This window comes from Pholcus phalangioides, unplaced genomic scaffold (assembly GCF_987345545.1).
Source record: "Pholcus phalangioides strain wild (caught in Gottingen) unplaced genomic scaffold, Ppha-v1.0 ptg000043l_1, whole genome shotgun sequence".
Lineage (NCBI taxonomy): Eukaryota > Metazoa > Arthropoda > Arachnida > Araneae > Pholcidae > Pholcus > Pholcus phalangioides.
In genome coordinates, this window is record NW_028301629.1 from 1,323,044 (window position 1) to 1,338,528 (window position 15,485).

The 15,485-nt window shown below is 40.6% G+C and overlaps 2 protein-coding genes across 2 annotated transcripts; one reads left to right on the forward strand and one right to left on the reverse strand.

Moving 5' to 3' along the window:
• Positions 1-282: 282 nt before the first annotated feature.
• Positions 283-11,627, reverse strand: LOC149063770 (transmembrane protein 53-like). Its single transcript, XM_089255648.1, has 3 exons — positions 11,354-11,627; positions 4,365-4,584; positions 283-2,988 (listed from the first exon to the last, which is right to left on the reverse strand). The coding sequence occupies exons 1-3, from the start codon at positions 11,512-11,514 to the stop codon at positions 2,509-2,511; spliced, it is 861 nt and encodes a 286-aa protein (XP_089111774.1). The 5' UTR covers positions 11,515-11,627; the 3' UTR covers positions 283-2,508.
• A 695-nt stretch (positions 11,628-12,322) lies between these two features.
• On the forward strand, positions 12,323-13,442 carry ATPsynB (ATP synthase subunit b, mitochondrial). The gene has a single exon (XM_089255578.1). The coding sequence runs from the start codon at positions 12,480-12,482 to the stop codon at positions 13,314-13,316; it is 837 nt and encodes a 278-aa protein (XP_089111704.1). The 5' UTR covers positions 12,323-12,479; the 3' UTR covers positions 13,317-13,442.
• The last annotated feature ends 2,043 nt before the right edge of the window (positions 13,443-15,485 follow it).

The following is a 15,485-nucleotide window of genomic DNA, read 5'->3' on the forward strand; positions in this document are numbered from 1 at the left end:
AGTGCAATACCTGTGAACATTTTCACAATTAATTTTTTTTTTTATAAAATGCCTAATTTCAATCGTATAGTATTTTCTTTTGCGTATATAACGTACGGAGTTTTCAACCAATATTTACGATACTTACAGAAAAAACTTGGCACTTTACACGAGACATACTGAAAGAAATTTAGAATGTGACAATCTAATACACAATAAGATATGAGCATATTAAGAAAATTATTCTCAATTCCTCATGCGCAAGAAATACTAATTTTATATTTTCGTAACTTGGTTGCCAGATTTATAGAGCTACTTATATAAAAAATTCCAGTTCAATGTCACGAAAATTTCGAAAGATGTCGGCGATACAGTTAGCAGTAATTTTATTTACAGTAGAATCCGGGCGATCCGGCTATACGTGGTGGAATGGCGAGCCAGATAGACTGGAGTTCTATAAATGCTCACTTCTCTCTCGTACTACCCTATACCATTAAAAACACCATTTTAATACAAAAAAAAACGACTCCTATTCACATTTTGTGACCTCTTGGTACAGGTCAGTACTTTATACATAAATGTAATGTACTTTATACAAAAATGTATAGGCTAGTAGGTATACCTACTTAATGTAAATGTTTGTTATGTACTGCACGTTTTAAAAATTTATTACGGAAAAAGGAAGGCCAAGAATATAAATATTGTTACGAAAATTAATTATTCTTATTTATCATTAATTATGTCATTTTTCATCTGTAAACAATCATTATCATACATAAAAAGGAAAATTAACGCATTCCTTTGTAAATATCGCCAAATTGACAATAAACTTAGCGAAGTTTGGCGACAGCTCTGATGATTTGGCAACGTCATGGCGCCAAGAGACTAGGCCGGATAATCGCGAGTCAGATAGTCGAGATTCTACTGTGCTTGCTAAAAGTAGCTGGATGACATACGAGATTTCCCGCAAATTGTTATTTCGATTATTTTCTGTTTTTTGATTATTTCAGGAATAAGCCCGCAGCATTACGCGAATGAGCAAAGACGCGTGTCTAATGCCACATAAGCGAAATGACTGAGCATAACACACGTGTATGATGTCAGAATGAAAAAAAAAAAAAAACTTAAGCAAATAATTAAGTGACGAATAATCATCGAAATATCAATTTGTGGAAAATCCCTTAACACACAGCAAATTTCAGGAAGTAACTTAAATTACAGCTCACGATATCGCCGATGTCATCCTGAATTTTCACGATATTCAACTAGAAGTTTCAAAAAAGTTGCTCTACATAAATGGCAACTAAATTATGAAAATATAGAATTCATATCTCCTGCGCATGAGTAATTAAAAATCACTTAAAATGCTGATAGCTCAGCGAATATTCGAATGTGTCGCATTTTGAAACTCTTTACCGTGTGCTTCGTGGATAGTGTCAAATTTTCTGTATATTTCGTAAAATCGGTTTTGTAATTCCACATGTTATAAGCAAAAAACATGCAATGAAAAAATTGGAATTTTATACGGAACATTGAACATATACGCGCTATTTTCACGAAAATGCATACAAATATTTCATCTTCGTGAATGCAGCAATGAAATGCTTCAATTGCATTTTCTTTTCGCACAAAGCAAGTAAAATATTCTGAGAAAGTTACAAATAATTTCCCAGCCTTTTAACGATACAAGGTTGCCTGTCTGTCTCCTAAAAACACTCGCGACCGAATCTGCTTCAGTTGAAGTACGTGTTTACGTGCCCCCGAAATTACAGAACGATCCGTTCCACGTTTTCCCTAATAAATTCGAAACATATAAACTCTAAAGTGAACACTGACTCAAGGCTATATAGTGTAGAAAAGGGATGCACAACTTATTCAGTCCGCGGGCCGGATATGCGGTAATTCTTCCTCTCGCGGGCCTGAGAGTTTTGAGTGACCACATGGCCCGTATTTTATGGGAACCTCCCCGCAATTTTTGGTCGTCTCCCAACTTTTTCATTAAAAAAAAATTCCCCTTATTTTTCAACGAGGCTTATTTGATTTTTTAAATCGAGATTATTATGACGTTCATTAATGCCTTTGACAATTTTGTAGTTCAAAACTGGCAACTTTAATTGCCTTAGGCATTTTTTTTTTTTGGTTGTAATTGGCAAATTTTCTTTCATTTGATTTTTTTTATTTTGCGATACTTTTCTGTATCTTGTATAGAATTAGATTTAAAGTATTTTTATGAAGGAAACACACACATAGTGGGTTGGCTCTAGTCGTGTTGTGTATATATATATATTTTTTATCGGAACACCTCTTGGCCGGCCGCATATGGCCCGCGGGTGGTAGGTTGTGCTACCCTGGTGTAGAATATTACAGGCGAATGGAATAATAAAGAACTGTTTTAAAATCATTTGCGCAAGTCAACTGATTAGCGCTCAAATGTTGTACAAAAATGTGCGGAAAAAGACTGAAATGCAGAAATCGAGTACAACGGTAACACGACTCCATTGCGTGCAAAAGCATAAGTAAAAATGTGAATCAATTTTCCAACTGACTCTCTTTGAGAGCGCACATCACAGGACTCAGAGAAGGTTCGATAAACTTCAATACGTTATCTATATACTCTTTTTCAAACTTAACGTAATGTTTAACATGTAAAGAATCCTCCCACAGAATGGCAGTAACCTGCACGTTTTTGCTCTTGCGGATCTCTATGAACTCTTGTATGCTTTCGTATGGACATATATCATCGATTTTGGAGTACAAAAATAGCTGCGGGCACATATTAGGTTCGTTTGCGAGGCTCTCGTAGAATGCGAACCTTTTCGAAGACGGGTATTCGCAGTGCACGAGCGACGAAAACCAGGTGAAACCGGCCACTACGTACATGTACGAAACCACCACTGCAGCATAGGTGTACTTCGTGGCCATGTTGCCTTTAGTAGCCTGTACTGCAGCTCGGACGATGTTCGACGCGTATATCTTGGCCGGTCCGCTATCGAATATACAGCCTTTTATCTGGAATCAAAAACATGTTTCCTCATTTTATAGGAACTTATTTTGCATAACTTTTGCATGAATTAACACGAATTTTGCATAGATTTGGCACGAAATAGCACGAATTTTGCATAGATTTTGAACGCATTGTGCATAAATTTTGCAAGAATTATCACGAATTCTGTGAATGCATTTTTCATGAATTTTGTGTGAGTCAAATTTGCCACCCAGGGGCAATAGCTCACTTAGGATATAAGTTCCCGTCTCTCTTTTGGCCACTCACAAACCTGCACGCTTTCTTAGAACTCCTCCGCCCTCACTGATCTGGTCCCTCACTCTTTAGGTCACTGACATGCTTGCATACGCTCTAGGTTACAAATTCGAGTTGAAAGCAGGACCGTCTTAAGTGCAGCATGGGCCCCCGGGCCAATTGGTTTTTCTGAGTGGTAATTCTAGAAAATTTCAACCGAATCTCATTTTTGTGAGGACGGCGTTAAGACGGCACTGGTTGAAAGAGCAAAAGAAAAAGCTTTACGGGAAAAAAACGTGGTCAGGGGTGCCAAAAATAAGTCCCAAACGTGCAGATATTTTTTCCCGAGCCGCCCCCGGATCAAAGTCACTCTTTTGATCGCTCACTCACCTGTTTCCTTGCTCTTTAGGTCGCTTTTTTAGTCAATCACGTGCTCGCATACTATTTCAGTCACTGAAGTACTTCCACACTTTCTTGGTCACTCAATGACCTGGTCTCTTGCTCTCTTGGTCGCTGTTTTGGTCACTCATGTGCTTGTAAACTCTTTAGGCCAATCTATTAGTTACTTACTTTCTGTATATATCACTCATTTGTTCACTCACCATGCTTGAAAATTCTCTGGATATTGTATTACACATTTTGATCATTTACGATACTGCATTAACCTTAATACAGGGTGGTTATAAATAAACTGACACTACTCAGACGTACATAGCGCCCATTCTGATATAGGTATTTTGATGAAACTCGGTATATATAATATATGGACTATAGGGGAAAATAAAGATTCAATATAAAAAAATAGTTTCATTTTTGACTACCAGGTGAAAAAAAAAAACCGTTTTTTTTTTATCAGTTATCTTTTTTGTCTATCATGGTCCCAATAACGTATATACCAACTTTCAATGAACTACGTCCACCACAACGGAAGCTACACAGGTGTGAATAGTGTCAGTATAATGCAACTGACACAACTCAGCTTAGTTATACGGACTCCATGGTCCATATATCCTATGTACCACAAGTTTCATTAAAATACCTCCATCAGAATGGGAGCTACCTACGTCTGAATGGATTCAGTTTATTTATGACCACCCTGTACAACAATATGAAATATGACTAATAAGTATATCAGGTAACTCGTTACCTGGAATTTGGTACCGGAGTTCTTCCTGATGACTTTGCTGACGGCACTATAGACTAGAGAGCCAGCGTTGCTGAAACAGTGGAAGTATAGAGGGTGCTTCTCGAATTTCAAGCTGTGCATGATCGAAACTATTTTCTCTGCGACGGTCAACAACTTCGCTTCATTGCTCTGCCCGGGGAGAAGCACTTTCGGCGAGACGATGCACCTCAATGTCGAACAGCTATGAAAGAAAAAGATCATAGGAACATTCGATATCTTAAAAAATAGCGCACGAAACTAAACGTGTGCCAGAATACTAAAATGTATAAGGGCCATTCTCACGAAATTGGCATAAATTGTGACCCCAGCGCTTTAAAAAACATATTTGGCGCAGAAATGGAACTGCTTTTTTTTGTCACTTTTTTATTCACACAGTCGACACTGCGTATTATAATCACGGATAATGTTAGCATTTAGTTATTCTTATCAGAAACCCCAAGTCCCGACGAGATCACATTAAGCGGCGTGAACTGTATTCCTGTTTCTGACAAGCTGCCACTCTATAATGTTTTCGTCAATAGATTTTTAAAATTTGCTCGAACAAATTTTCATTCGTTAAGGAAATGTCTTTTTCTCGGTTGTCCCGAGCCCATTTTTTCAAATTTTAAAATGATAACTTTCAATCTTGAAACAAAAATACAAAAATTTGTATATTCATATTTTGAACAATTTATACTATTATATAAGTTCATATTTCATCTATATAATATAGTAATATTAGTACTAGTATAAATGGTAGGCCCCCCCCCCTCCCGAAGTAGAATATGCCGAAATCTTCGATTCACGTCGCCGAACAATCAGTATTTCTGCAGAACAATCTAGAAGAATTTTAAGAAAAAGTGTAGAAACGCAATCATATGAGAATTTTTACCGCAGAACATTTCCAGTCAGCTGATGCTTCGTTGCAGAACAATACAAAACATTCTGCTTCGGGGAATGGTAGTATGAATATTTTTTATCAATAGTTTATAGCCCAATGAAAATTCCCCGCAGATATTTTTTTCCCCACATTTGTGAGATAAGGAAAACATCAGTGCAAATCCTACAGCACCAGTTGCCACCAATAAATTTTTTTGTTGAAAAGGAGGTTAAGAAGAATGCGGCCATCACTTGAACTTATTAATCAATTAGAATTGTATAAATTAATTTACAAATTAGACTTATTCGGGGAAAAAAAGAGGCGAGTTCGTCTTCATTAAATGTCCTTCTCCTAGCTACTTTTTTTTGTAAGAAGTATGTATATACAGGGTGTCCCGTAAGTGCTATAATGCAGCCTTTATCTCATCAACCATCCTCATAGAGGTATAATTCCAATTTCAAAAATACGCTCAGAAGGCGTCAAAAATTACGCTGTACCAGTTATGAGAGTGAAAATACAGTGACTAAGGAATAAAAAAAAATCTAAATTTTCATACGGTCCCACTGTCCTCTAACTTCCAATTAGATAGTTTTTGCCCTGTAGCCTATTTATTGAGGCCCACAGAAGAAATTCCCTGTTTCTGAGTGCAATATTTGCTAAGATACTGTATCTTTGAATTCAAAAATCTGAGAAAAGTTAAGAAAAAACAGAAAAAACTAACGGAAAACACTCCCGTTCCTTATTAATGTTGCCCCTTTTCCAAATTTTTCCGATTTTTGAATTCGAATATCTCAGCGAATGTTCCATTAAAAACAGAACTGGCATCAGGAGATACAGGGCAACAACTTTCTAATTGGAAGTTAGAAACAGTGGGACCGTATTAAAATTTATATATTTTTTTATTCGTTACACACGCTGCCTGTATTTTCCGTAGAGGCCTTGGACTCCGCAGCCGGTGCCCAGTACAATCCGATGTACTCGGTACTGGCTGGGGAGTCCGAGGTCTCTGTACATCGGACTGGTCGCTGCGGTGGTGGTCGAGTGGTCATAGTGACGGACTCGCATCGCGGGGACCCGGGTTCGAGCATGACCTCCTAGAGATAGAAGGCCTCCGCACTCTGCTTGTGACGTCAGTAAGTAGTCTATTTTCCCTCAGAATATTCAGGGGAAAAAAAATCCCTGCTAGTGCCAGTATCAATGTTGTGAGGGAAAAGAAATGATCGAGCTAGATCCAATCACTATGCGGCTTTTGTGAGGCAATCAGGAAGATTCGACGCCAAAATAAGAAGAAACGAAATACGATGCTGTGTGGCAAATTTGCTAAGTAGTCTGAATGACGTTTATGGCAAACACTGCAGAGGCCTTCTATCTCTAGGAGGTGATGGTTCGAGCCCCACCGTCACCACAGTGGTGGTCGGCTGAAGTTGGTTTTCTGTGGTTCCCGAGTCGCGAATGCGAGCCGATCTCCCCATTAAAAAGTCTCACCGCAATAGGCCTAGAAACAGTACAAGTATTCAGTCATTACACTTCACTCACCTCACTTCTGAAACGGCTCAACTCACTAGGTAGTAAACTGCCGATGGCGATAGACCTGAGTTGTGATCTCGGCTTGGCAGGCGGACTCTAACAACATACCGGACGGGAACTCGCAGGCTACTGTACCGGAGACGTAGGATACCTTTCACAATACGCTATCGCCGTGGAACTTATCGTCGGATTAGAGCACAACCTGCTGTACCCAGGAACTTGCTACAAACAACTATTCGCAGGTATGTCACTTTGAAATCCATACAGTCCTTCACTATGACATTTGGAATGTCTCGAAACCACAGAGATTCTCCTTGTGAGCTATTACAGGCAGCAGAATCCACCTGTATTTCCACTCTCAAAACTGGTACAGTGTAATTTTTGAGAGTCCTTTTGAGCTTTTTTTTAAACTGAAACTATACCTCTACGACGGACGGTTAATGAGATAGAGGCCGCATTACCACTTACGGGACACACTGTATAAGTGAAAATTATTTTCAATTTACCCCCATGTTCCAGTTTAGAGACTTCTATAATTTCTGAAAAACACGTTTTCAACAGCTTTTGAGATCAGGTCTCTCTCCATGTATTAGATGTGACAAGAAGGAAGGTTTTATCATAGCTTCAGAACGAAAAAAAAAGTACAAAATAAAATACAGATTTCTTGGTTGTAGGAAATCTAGCCACAGTAACGTTTTATCTTAAGACTGTTTGAGAATGCAACTCGTGCTTTAGAAAACAAACCAGAGACAAATTAGAAATCCGTTTGTTACCATGAAACTGATGACAAAAAAATGTCCAAGATGAAAATAAACAACCACAATACAGGGTGTTTCAAAAAGAATCACCCGATTTAAAAAAAAATCATAACTATTCAGCTTTTAATCCGTTTTGATCGAATAATATATAGGTAGAAAGAGGGAAAATATCGACTTTCACGCAGTTGCCGACAGGTAGCGCTAACGCTCTTCCTCCGGCCGTCACTTCAGTGTTTGTCAACACTGGCTTTTCCCACAGTTACAAACGGATGACTTCATTTTCCAGCAGGACGGGGGGCCCCCAAAGCAGAATGTTTAGCACTCTTCTGCGACAAGCCCTCCTGACTGGAAATGTTCTGCGGTAAAAATTCCCATACATGTAATAGTGTTTTTTTGCACTTTTTCTTAAATTCTTCCTAATTGTTCTGCGACGTATGTCGCAGATTTTGGCACATTCTGCTTTGGGAGACGGGGCACCACCACACTGTAAGACCAGTCGTGGCCCAGGCTCTGTCCCAAGAGGGATATAAGCCTTTTACCCCGAGGGATTGGACCACGCTGGAGAGAGCCGAGGGGCCCGGGTTCCGAGCCACCCGGCGCCTCCAGCCCTCAGTCCCTATGATTGAAGCTTCAGGCCATTAGGTCTGGTCCCCTACCGCGCCACCACACTGGGGCTCGGACGTTCGAGAATTTTTTGAACAATCGCATTCCTAAACGACGGATCGGCTGTACGGGACCTAACGATTCAGTTAAACATTACTTCTTAATTAGTCTTGGCGATACTACGATTTCAAATCAACTCTTTACTATAAGATGAGCGTGATCTGGCGGTTATACCTTTCGGAGTTCTTTAATTTCTTCCTCCGTATATTATGATACGTCCATTGACGAACATTGATTATAAGTGAATTTATATTTGCAATCTATATGTAATATTTTATTCATTATTCTGAGGATATTTAATAAAATTTCCAGACACACCCATCCTCCAGGAACGCTTCGATATCTCAATGAGATGGGAAGCGGAGTGTGTTTGGTTTTCAAAGGTCAAAGTTAAACATCACTATCCTCCAAGGTCGCCGGAACTCATAGTGTGCGATTTCTTCTTGTGGGGGGTTTATAAAAGACTACGTTTATGTGCCTCCCCCTTCCATCTACATTAGCCGAACTGAAGATACGCATAACAGCAGCCGTGGGTGCAAACATGCTCGCAAAAGTTTGGGACGAATTTGACTACCGTAGAGACCAGTGATTCCCAATGGGGGCGATGGAATGTTCCGGGGGGGGGCGATAGATGCTACGAGTATAGCATAGGATTCTATAGGGTAATACTCTATCGAGTATAGCATAGGCGTTGGGGGGCGATGAGAAAAAAATTTCTGAAGAAGGGGGCGATGGGACAAAAATGTTGGGGAAACTATGGTATAGACAGACATATGCCGTGTATCCCAAGGTGGGCATATTGAGCACCTTTAATTTGGTTTGTAAAAAAAACTTTATGATTAGCCATGTAATATAAAATTAATATTAAGTGTCTATGTGTTCAATATTTTCCGTAATATACGCATTTCAAATCGGTGATTCTTTTTGAAACACCCTGTATATTGAACATGTTGGGAGAGTCAAGCATAAATATCAAGTTGAGTGCTGAAATACGAAAAAAATGACACATTCGATTTTCCTCTCTCTTATGACATGGTAAAACGTTTCTTCCACCATTAATTTTGAACAAACTTCATTGCTGACTATCGAGAGAATCACCCACATGGAAAATTTTAGCCCCCCCCCCCAATATCAATTTTTCAGTCGCTATGGCAACCTGAAGTTTGACCAGCTTGGCCTATACAGCAAAGGACCAAGCCAGTAAGTGACCAAAAGAGTGATTTAGAGCGTGTGCAAGCATGTGACCGAAACAGTGTGCAACAATCATGTAAATGACCGAAACAGTGTGTAACCATGTGAATGGCCAAAAGACTGACCTACAGACAGAGGTCTGCTGAGTTCACAAGCATGCGAGTGACAAAAAACAAAGATGCAAGCATGTTTATGTTGAAAAAAAGGCTTAGAAAGAGAGGGAGCTAGGTCAATGACTGACCAAAAGAGTGACTCAGAAAGTGTTTGAGCACGAGAGTGACCCAGAGAGCATATAAGCATGGGAGTGATTTGAGAGCGAGGGACAAGGTCACTGACCAAGAAAGTGTGGAAGCACGTGTGACCAAGACAGGGGCCAGGGACGCATTGATGGTTTTTCCCGCAAGTGCGCTACACTTACTTTTGCCGCCCTTCTCCCACATTCTAGTCTAATTTTCTTGACTACTCTTTCCTTAAATTCGCCACCCTCGCCATAATCCACTTGGCCTCCTCCTCCCACTCCTGCAAGAACACATGTCACTTTTTTAGTCACTCATATACTTTCTACACGCTCTAGGTGTGTTTCATTTGGTTACTCATTGACATGGTTCCTTGCTTTATAGGTCACTCTTTTGATCATTTGCAAGTTTACACATGCTCTGGTCAGCGGGTTTCAACCTATATTGACTCTTGAGTTTGCAAGCACGCCAGAAACCAAAGGAGTAACTTGGAAACTTGGAGAGCGTGGAAGCACGTGAACAGCCAAAAGCATTACTCAGAGACACAGGCATCAACACAGGTATCAACAGGGGAACGAGCTACAGCCCAGGGCTGCAAATTTGAGGAATGAGTGGGTCAAGAAAAGTAAAATATGTTCAATAGTTTTCAAAATATATGCATTTCAAATCGGGTGATTCTTTTTGAAACACCCTGTATGTTGAGCATGTTGGGAGTTTCAAGCATGTGTGACTAAAAGACAGGGACGGGGACCAAGGGCGCATTGATGGTTTTTCCACAAGTGGGCTACACGCCCTTTTCCGCCATTTTGCTGCCCTTCTCCCATTCTAGTCTAATTTTCTTGACTACTCTTTTCTTAAATTTGCAACCCTGTGCAAAAATCTGCTTGGCAGCCTGCCCCTCCCACATGAACACAAGTCACTTTTTTAGTCACTCATATGCTTGCACACTGTTTTGGTCACTCATATACTTTCTACATACTCTACGTCACTCATCTGGTTACTCACTGACATGGTTCTTCACTTTGTAGGTCACTCTTTTGATCATTTGCGAGTTTACACATGCTCTGGTCAGCATGCCCCCCCCCCCAGGCTGGGACCTTTTGTGGGCCCTTCTATAGTTAATTTATAGCGTGAAGAAGCCAAAAAAGAAATAGAATCGTCCCGGGATGCCCTGTCAGCCCCGCCCTTGTGGGGGCCCCATGCTGGTCAGTGGTTCTCAACATCTATTGTCCCATGAGTTTGCAAGCACGCCAAAAACCAAAGGAGTAACTTGGAGAGTGTGAAAGCATATGTGAACAGCCAAAGGATAACTCAGAGACAGAGGTGTACCAACAGGGGAACGAGCCCCGTGTTGCCCAGGGCTGAACATTTGAGGAATGAGTGGGTCAAGGAAAGTAAACTAAAAGGGGAGAAAATCTGCCTCTGGTTGGGTAGTAGTCGAATCCCGTTATAACGAACTCCAAGAGATAGTAGAAATCACTTCGTTATAACGAAATTTCGTTACAAAGTAATTCCAGGCTATTTAAAAATGTCCCTACGTAAGCTTCTCTGGGGAGGGGGGACTAGGAAATGTGTTCGTTAAAACGAGATTTTCGCTATAACGGTATTCGTTAAAACGGGATTATATTGCTTCTATTCGACACTGTATACAAAACAGTAGGTCGTTAACTTTGAAAAATTCGATTTAAAACGGACTAATCAATGGTTCGCACTCACTGTTTTTCGTCATAGATGTTGCTGTACTTAACCAGGTATTTGTCACTGCAGCCTCCCCAACCGAAAAGCACTATAGCGGGCTCCTTGACATCCTTGAACGTCTTGGCCCTGTTTACGTGGTACTCCAATTCTCCTCCTACATCGGTGGGATTCGGATCCATCTCTCTCTCGTCCTCCAAAGAAAATTACGTTTATCTCATCATTGCGATGCACAAAAAAAAACAACAAACAAAACAAAGTGCGGCGATGATGAACGAAACCGGCAACTGTTACATCACAGATCAGCTGTGCAGCAAAAATGCAATATCGATTTTTTGTAAACATCAACGGCTATACTCGATCACGGCGAAATGTTCACTATGTTTTTACTGGATGAAGCTGGTGAAACTATTGCAGAAAATCGAAAAATAAAAAAACTAAAATTTTAAAATGTACAGTGAAACAAATTTTTGGACAAAAGACAAATATATATTCCTGGGGATTTCAAAAAATGAACGGAAAAAAATTGAGTTTTGGAATTTTAATTGTGACCATATTTTGTCGTTTACAATGAAGGAGGTTGAGATGATTGGTCAAAACATACGAGACGAAACCTATGAACACCATAACGACCATCAATCGTAGCTAATAAATAAAAAAATATAAAAAATATGCTTTCAACTGCAAATTGTCTAAACTAAAGTACTATTTTAATATGATTCTAATCTTTAATTGTCATCGCTCGTTCAAATGTCCCGGAAAAAGTGTAGATAAGTTATGGACATATAAGATTTTATGATATTTTCAGATTAAGTTGAGATAACTTTGTACATTGTCTCAGATTGTTGCTTTAATTGAATATCAACATTAGTTAATATCTTTATGGAAATGTTTGTGTTTGAAAAATATTCACTTTCACTTTATTTTTATCTACTTGAAAAAAAGAAGCGAATAAAAAAAAACTTTCTACACCATTGATCAACTCTCTGATGCTTGATCAATGAAAATCCCTGTTATAATATAAAGTTGAAAGTCAACAAATGAGAAGTCACTTCTGATTGGCTGTAGCGCCGACATCGCTTCTAGAGTACGTCGGTGTGACCTGATATCCGTTTTAGTGTTGTGGAAATCATTGAGTCCTCCAAAGATGTTTTCCCAGATTTGTCGAGTTTCTTCTCCACGAAATTTCGTGGTTCGTCCGGCATGGGTCGCAATCCGCTCGTCGACGACCCCGGCGGTGCCTCCTCAATCGACCCTGGCCCAGATCGAGGAGCGTAAAGCCAAGCTGCAAGCTGAACTGGAAGAGGAGCTCCCTCAACCCAAGGTCTATCCGGAGCGGGACCTGGTCAATTTCCCGAAGCTACCGCGAGCCATGGATCCAGCCAAGGTCCGCATGGGGTTCATCCCAGATGATTGGTTCAACTTCTTCTACAAGAAGACCGGCACGACGGGACCCTACGTCTTCGGTGCAGGGCTCCTGACTTTCCTATTTTCCAAGGAGATATACGTCGTCGAGGAAGAGTTCAGCACAGGCATCGCCCTGTTCATCCTCTGCTACACCGCCATCAAGAAATTCGGACCTACCGTCCGTGGGTTCCTCGAGAAAGAACAGCAAAAGCAACTGCAAACCTGCGAGGACGCCAAGGCTAAGGGTATAAAGGCCGCAGAGCAAGCCATCGAGAATTGCAAAACCATGGCCTACCAAGCAGGTCTGAGGATGCCGCTCATAGCTGCCAAGAGGGAGAACGTGCACATGCAGCTCGAGGCGGAGTACCGCAGCCGGGCGATGCACGCCTACCAGCAGGTCAAGAAGAGGTTGGACTACATGTTGGACGTCGATTCGACCAAGAGGAAGTTCGAGCAGACCTACATGGTTGATTGGGTCATAAACAATGTCATGAAGAGCATCACCCCGCAGCAAGAGAAAGAGGCCCTGCAGAAATGTGTCCAGGACCTTAAAATGTTGTCCGCACGCTCGGCATGAGCGGGTTTAATAAGTGGGCATTTGTTATAGATGATTTGCCGATGTGCAGTTAAAATTAACAATCTGTCAAAACTATTCTATTGTATTCTATATAGAGATGAAAATACATTGGTCGATACAAATTCAGTATGCTGTATATTTCTTTGGGTATTTGGTAGCCCTCAAATTTGCAGCCCTCCCACTATCCTAACAATATGTGCTCACATACTTAAATACCTTATTGGGTGAGGTTTTTTCCATCCCTTGTTTGCGATATTCTTTTCATCACCTTTACGCTTTCACATTTTCTTGCTCATTCTCATGTTTACGCTCTCTCTCGGTCGCTATAAAAAAATATCTGCTTGTGCAAACTTGGAACAGCCCCCGAAGCAGAATGTGTCAAAATGTGCAACGTACATCGCAGAACAACCAGTGCTGTTGCAGAACAATCTGGAAGAATTTTAAGAATAGTGTAGAAAAACGCTATTATGTATATGAGAAATTTTACCGCAGAACATTTTCAGTCAGCTGAGGGTTCGTTGCAGAACAACGCAAAACATTCTGCTTTGGGGGGAGCAGCTGTAGTATAATTGCTTTTGGCGTTTTCTTTTCTTTGATAAGTCACCAAGTGCAAAATGAAGTCATGTTTTCGAAAGTTTTTTTTGCATTTTTGTAAGACATTTGTAAGCTGTTACTTCCAGCAAAGTGTGGGAAGGTGGGGGGCTCATCACTGTCTAGATATCCATTATGTTTAGACGAGAGAGAAGCATGAGTTTTTGAGGGTTCTCTTATAAGTTCTTTGATTGACCTGTGCCTATAATATACAAATTTAGCCAATTTGGAGGCCCTGGCAACACCATCTGTGGCAGATCTCCACGCGAAGCTCGCAATGTCACTAAAGGTCATCTCACCTATAGTCATTGGACATAGCAGGTCGATGCATGCACCATGTTTACCTTTTTTTTTGTAGTATATCCGCGGCTATAGGTGAGATGACTTCAATGAAGTCATGAAACCCCACCTGTGTTCAAACCCTATCATTGCCACAGTGGGGGGGGGGGTCAGCTGAAGTTTGTTTTCTATGTGTCCCAACTTCAAGGTGAGAATGCGAGCCAATCTCCCCTTTAAAAATTCTCGCCACAGAGAGCATCAGACCCACAAATGGTGCAATTGTATTTCAAACATTACACTTCACTTGTAAAATATACATGGCAGCACTTGAAAATCAGACACTTAGGTACAAACACAAACTTCCGGCACAACTCACCAGGTAGTAAATTGCACATTGATAGCGATAAACCTGAATTGTGCTCGGTTTGATAGAGAGGAAAAAAAGTGCCATCACGAACTCTTTGCGAGTTCTTCTGTGTGTGTGTGCTATAGATGTTGGCCCTGGGCACATTCCTGTTTGCCCATGTAAGAAACAGGTCCTGGTGTAGACAGTCGTGCATGGAACTCCCCACAAGAATTAAGCTTCATTGAACTCTAGCCCAGGGTAGGAATGGACCCTGGATGAAGGTCCGTCCAGTGTTTTACACGTCTATTTTTCCACTTTGGCTATAATTTGTCTCTTGGGAGGGGATGATTATCCACCCTCCCCTGCCTTCTGGATCCGTGCTTGGCCTAGGGTTACAAAGATTGGTCTTATTTAGAACACTTTTTATTCATTACATATTTAGTTTTGACTAAATTGAACTTGAGTAGAAAGGGTTTCGCTCCTGGATAAGACGGTTGAAAAATACTGTCCTAACAGATGGATATGCAGCGCCATATTTCTATGATTCCGGTAGTAATCATTGAGGCGAGCATTTTGATGTGTCTCTGAAATTGTTTGGCTTAGTCTTTAGATTGCAATGTTTGTTCAAAAAAGTATCCGACCATGATTTTTTGTTTCTGAACTAATGAAGCTGGGGAGGCATGGTTTTGTGTATGTATGTATGCGATCCTAGTGAGCATGCATGAATTTTTGACTGTCTGCAGAAGCTGCTAGTTGCCAGCAGACCAAGAATGAGTGCAGAAGTTTCACACTTTCGGTTTCGACAAAACGGCAAGGGAAAACATGAATAATGCTACTGCATTAAATTTTGTGTGAAGCTTTGTGATGGAAACAATCCACAAGATTCAACAGACGTTCAGAGAATAAACGGGCACCCAAAATACGGCACAACTGCTTCAAAGATGGCCGCACAT